This window comes from Coptis chinensis, chromosome 2 (genome assembly GCF_015680905.1).
Source record: "Coptis chinensis isolate HL-2020 chromosome 2, ASM1568090v1, whole genome shotgun sequence".
Taxonomy (NCBI): Eukaryota; Viridiplantae; Streptophyta; class Magnoliopsida; order Ranunculales; family Ranunculaceae; genus Coptis; species Coptis chinensis.
Window position 1 is genome coordinate 57873661 of NC_141457.1, and position 5821 is coordinate 57879481.

At 35.0% G+C, this 5821-nt stretch overlaps 1 protein-coding gene across 1 annotated transcript; it reads right to left on the reverse strand.

Annotated features, from left to right (window-relative positions):
• Positions 1–1506: 1506 nt before the first annotated feature.
• Positions 1507–2444, reverse strand: LOC147516810 (uncharacterized). Its single transcript, XM_086594631.1, has one exon. It carries the CDS (start codon positions 2386–2388, stop codon positions 1543–1545), a length of 846 nt encoding a protein of 281 aa, XP_086450757.1. The 5' UTR covers positions 2389–2444; the 3' UTR covers positions 1507–1542.
• Between the last annotated feature and the right edge of the window lie 3377 nt (positions 2445–5821).

Genomic DNA, 5821 nt, shown 5'->3' on the forward strand with positions numbered 1-5821 from the left:
ATCATCAGGAAGATTTGGAAGTTGGGACTGGATGCAGGGACCCAACAGTTTCTATGGAAAGCCTATGTGGGAGGACTACCTACTGGAGAAATAGCTTGGAAACACAAATTTAAGGGGGATCATTCTTGTAAGATGTGTTGGAAGGCTATAGAATCTGATAGTCATATGTTGATCTAGTGTGAATGGACTAGACAAATGTGGTTTAGATCCCAGATCAGGCTAACAATAGATTTGTAGAGAAACAGAATGCTGAAGGAGTGGATTGAGCAGTTTGTGGAATGGAGCACAGAGAAGGAAGACCAAGATCTCAAGTTTGCAGGGGCCTACAGTATTATGATGCTTAGGGAGTTATGGGAATGTAGGAATGCCCTGTGGTTTGAAAAAAACCTCAGTCTTTTATGATGTATGAGAAAGTAGGAAGGACTGTTGAGGTCCTTAGAGCTATGTCTGTTGATACAAATCTCCCTACAAGCATTTATGATAGTGGTCTAGTGTTTAATGTTTCTGAAAATAGAATAGGGGAAGCCTCTTATAGTGATTGGCATAAGACTTTTTTCAATAGTGTTTATGACAGGATTACAGGAAAGGGAGCTACTGCTGCTGTGTGTTATGATAAGGAAAGAAAACTGATAGGGGCTGTCTACAGGAGATTCAAGGCAAGAAATGCTTTGGAGGCAGAATGTGTAGGAGCTGAGATAGCTGTTGAAATGATGAAAGACTTGCTGAAAGACATGTTAATAGATCGTGTGATAATTTTGGGAGATAACAAATACTTGATGCAGATGCTTAAAAGCAAAGGCAGTGGAGTGGGATGGCAATGCAAGGATTCTATCAGGAGGAGTACTTTGTCTTTTAACTCTGATTTTGTAGATACTAATGTAAAGTTTTGTTGGATTAAGAGGATGGAGAATGCTAGGGCCCATGATCTATGTAAATGGGCTAAAAAATATGCAGGAATAGGACATCTTCCTGTATGGGTCTATGACTCGATTAAACTGTTGGCAAACATCTAATATAAGGTGATTATTGAAAAAAAATAAAAAAAAATAAACCTTATATATATGATCATAAATGCTTAATTGGGCTATAATTAAAAGTTACCACAGCACAGTGCCATGTGGGACACAATTATGAATAGCACCTATTATAGAAATAATAATCTGCTTCTAATTAGAGCTCGATCAAAGACTAAAAATAAGCGTTTAAAATGAGTTGCATCCGAATGCCGCTGGAACCTGAACGTAGTTAGAATCTGGTACTTAGTATATTTTCCATGATTTAGACATGTGGATGATAGGACTGGTGAAAATAGGTGAAGAGGGCAACTGACAATTGAAGGTGGAAAGGGCCGGGTTCATCATTTGATGTTAAAATCCTAAGATGGTTTTTTAAGCCTCCTGCTGTGTCCTGATTGTGGCCGGTATGCCATGTGTACTAAGATTTTTCTCAAAAGGGGTATAAAAAATAGAATAATACTTGGTCTTTGGACCAGCATGCAAAGAAATGTACAAGAGAAACACAAGTTATCCGGTTTTAATTTGTTCAAACTTTCTCATCATTCCCACAAGGGCAATGGCTCTCTTCCTGCCTTCTACAGAACATAACCTTCCCAAGCCACATTAACCCCCTTACTAGCCTCACAACACCAATTGTGACTGTGAGGTAATACAACCACCAGCTAACAAGATCAGAAATTCCCAAGCCCATAAATAATCCCCTTTTTACCTCAACTACCAAGAGCAACGCTTCAACCTCATCCCTCAATCTCCACCACCATAGTGCACCAAAACTAGCACCCAGCACTAACCTTTCGACCCACCATTCTTCCCGCGTAGTGCCAAAGACAGTGTCATCCACCACTGGTCTCACATATGCTTTTGACCAGTAAACCGTGGTCTCATGCAACCCGACCAAAAAAATCACTCGAATAAGAAACATGCTTTTAGTCGCAACATCATCGTCAATGGTCCACATTCCAGCTGCTATGGTCCCTTCAATGCCCAGACCGACGCATACTTGTAATGTACATAACAATATCCATGCAGTGTATATGCCTGGTTGGACAATCGGACTAGTGGACCCTTTCAGAAGTGTTATTCGACCGGTTAAGCCATGTAGAAGTGCAGTTATGCTAACAAATGAGACAAGAACATGAAGAAGAGTTGGATTTGTGTATAGGAAGAGAAAGAGGAGGAAGGAGTCCGACTGTGAAGGGTAAGAGCTAAGAAGATATTGTGCTCTTGAGAGCCTAGATATCAATAGAAATGAAAGGGGAAGGAGAAGGCTTAGGAGATTGAGAGTGAAGATGTAAAAGGGTTCCCTGACTTCTTTTAGGATTGGAGCACTGAACAATTTTTCCCAACTTTGTCTCCATTTCTCCAAGCCCATTCAATCCAAAATAGATAAAGCCAAAGTTATTACTTTGCACAAAGAAAGAACATCCATTAAGTATATATATATATACCACAATGTTTTTATACATATGAATGAAGTTACAGTGATGGAAAAATAAGGTGGCAGTCACGATCGTAAGTAGTTGACAATTTGACATAGAGTTAGTTCCCGCCCTATGGGTATTATTTTAGTGTATGGCTTACCACCACATTATTATTGTTTACACAAATTGATACTAATTAGTTTTTGTTGATAATATTTAATAGTAACTACCTTATACAGTACATTGTCTATGCACATATTGTTATTAGAATCTTAACCAGACGAATTGTATACGCTTAATAAGTTTGGAACGAAATACCTCGTTGACTTGATCCAAACACAGCGAATTGTCGTCCTTGACGTTGGTATGATATGATAAACATTGTTGTTGCAGTCCTTCACTCCTTCCACTTTCCATATGTTAAATGTATGCGTGCTTACCCAGATTAATGACCTAACCTGCTAATTAACCACACAGATCAAAGGCATCATTTTCGTAGAGAAAAGTTCTAATTGTACGGAGTGGAGTCTATTTTTGGTTTATTTGTTCCTATCATTTGGTCGACTATTTCGTGCTCAGCTGCTCATCAAGTATTAGAAAAACTAAAATAGCACATCGAAGTTGGAAATCATAAAATCATATAGCATTTGGTCAACATATATAAAATAGCACGTCCCTTTGTAGATAAAAAAAAGTGAAACGAAAATCTGCAGTTTTCGATCTTGTTGTAATTGTTTGTGTTGGGAAAAAAAATTAAGGATTTTGAGTTGGGAGATTGTACTAGTGTACTACCAGTTTATTCGATCTCCATGTCAGGTTTTTTTTTTTTTTAAATATTTAGAGGGCCCGAAGAAGGGACACTAGCCCAAAGACTCTTGCAAATGCGCCATTTTGAGTAAACCCAACCGCCTACATCTTGTCTATGAAGACTTAAAAGCTCATCTGACTCAAATTCTCATCACATAATTACAAGAAATGCTAACCAACACTTAGTGGGATTTGAACTTGTAACCTCTTCTATGAAAAGAGAAATACACAACCAATTGAGCTAGAAGCTCTTGTGTTACATGTCAGCCTTGAGGAAAGTGCAAATCAATTTAAATATTTTCTTGACAGAGATATCATAGCATCTTTACCAGAAGCTTCATTAGCTATCATATCCTTAATCAAAGTTCCAAGTTAAATATAAGAAATTCAGAATACGTATGGAAATAGGCATGAAATCACTTCAAAGCATATATAATATTTTTTTGTTTTTTTGTTTTTTTCGATAATCTAAAAGCATATATAATAAGGTTAACTAGTATTAAACCCCACTTCAAAGCATATATAATATTTTTTTGTTTTTGTTTTTTCGATAATCTAAAAGCATATATAATAAGGTTAACTAGTATTAAAACACCCCTAGATGAGCCAATTAGGATTTTTCCCCACTAGATGGGAAATTAGGGTGTCCCCCCTAAATACACAAAAAAAAAAAGTCAATGTGGGTTGACCGAAATTTTTTTGTGTGTATTTAGGGGGGAGACCCTAATTTCCCATCTAGTAGGGAGGAAATCCTAATTGGCTCATCTAGCTAGTGGGGGGGTAATACTAGTTCACCCTATATAATATAAGATTTTGTTTTAAAAAAAGTCAAATGAAAACAAAACTGTATGTGAATATAGTAGGCAAGAGGTTCATTTCCCGCGGTATTTCCCTTATGTAACAGAATATATTTCAACTTTAAGGGAGAGGTTGATCTGATTCATGATAAATTTTTCCAATTTAATAAGGTTGCATACTTTTCTTAGCGTGTCATTTGTTTTTATTTTCTAATGATCAATATCATATTCAAACTTCATATATAAATCTTGTTCTTATGTTGAGGTTTCAACCCAAATCAAACTGCTCTTCGTTGATTTAGTCTTGGTTTTGTAAAACAATTGCAGCTTCTTCCTTTTTTCCTTTTGTTTAGAATATTCGTGTGGAACACATGTTCATTATTTCTAGGTATTTAGCTTATCAAATGTTTCGAAGCTACTATTATCGGAAAAAAAAAATGTTTCGAAGCTACCACAGAATTTCGAATTCTTGTCAGTTATACTGAGTATCATCATTTATAAAGATGTTCAATTTTAACTTTTTGAACAAACATGTGGCTAGGGATTAACGGGTTGGAAACAGTTTTGATTCATCAATTAATATAAATATAATAAACCCAAAAGAAATTCGTACCTGTCACTGGAGCCAAACGACTTGTGCCTTCAAATTCTAACATGCCAGTTTGCTTGAGTTGGGTCTAGCTTAGTCGAGTCGATCATATTGGATGATTTGGATCTTTCGCAAAGTACCATTTTTCCCTACTTGGAACGGACTGGAACTGGAGCCGTTCCTGTTAGGTCCGTCGCTAAGATATGAACAAATTTAGTAATTCGGCAGTTTATTTTTAACTGATTTTTGGCATACACCAAACAGGAACGGTCCCCATCCGTTCCAATTTGCCGAAATCGTGGTATACACCGATTCTTGTAAGGTTTTGCATAAAATAATACATTGTCTATATACTTTTTAGATCCAACATATGGAGTTGGTGCGTCAACAATATCAATATATATCGATTAAGTATCGGAAAAATCATAATTGTGTTTGACGTTTTTAGTTTTTAGATCAAGTCATTTACTAATTTCCAAATAAAGTGTAGAGAATAAATAGAAAGAAGATAGGGGTGCTTACAAATTATGTCAATCAATCAATCTACGCACCGGCTCTTTAACTTGTTCAACATTCATAACTATACATATAGAAATTTTCTAAAAAAACGTGATTCTTGTTTTCGTCCCTAAATAACCCATTTTAATCAAGTCTTAGAAACTCGTTTTAATTAAGTTTTAAACCCGGTTTTTAAAACTTAATTAAAACAATTTGTTGAGAAATTAAAACGGGTTTTTAAGACTTGATTAAAATAATTTGTTAAGAAATTAAAACGGGTTAGCGATGAAAACATGAATCACAATTTGTTAGAAAATATATATATATATATATATATATATATATATATATATATATATATATATATATATATATATATATATATATATATATATATATATATAGTTGTGATTGTTGAGCAAGTGTTTAAAAAAAGAGGCATTATCGATGGGTCTACTTTCTAGTCTATTTCTTAATATTAAAACTCCCACGTGGGGTATTTTTCGAGCTCTATTAAAATTTCACATCATCATTTCCTATTAAAACGGAAATTCCTCTCCTATTGATTTTTTTTAGGCACTTCTAATTAAAACAGAAATCATTCTCCTATTAAAACGAAAATTCTTCATCTATTAGAAAAAAGAAATTCTAGCACTTTTGATTAAAACATGAATCATTCTCTTATTAAAACGG

Bases quoted from the DNA above. Each gene is read 5' to 3' on its own strand.
- LOC147516810 (XM_086594631.1), bottom strand. From the start codon at position 2,388: ATGGGCTTGGAGAAATGGAGACAAAGTTGGGAAAAATTGTTCAGTGCT.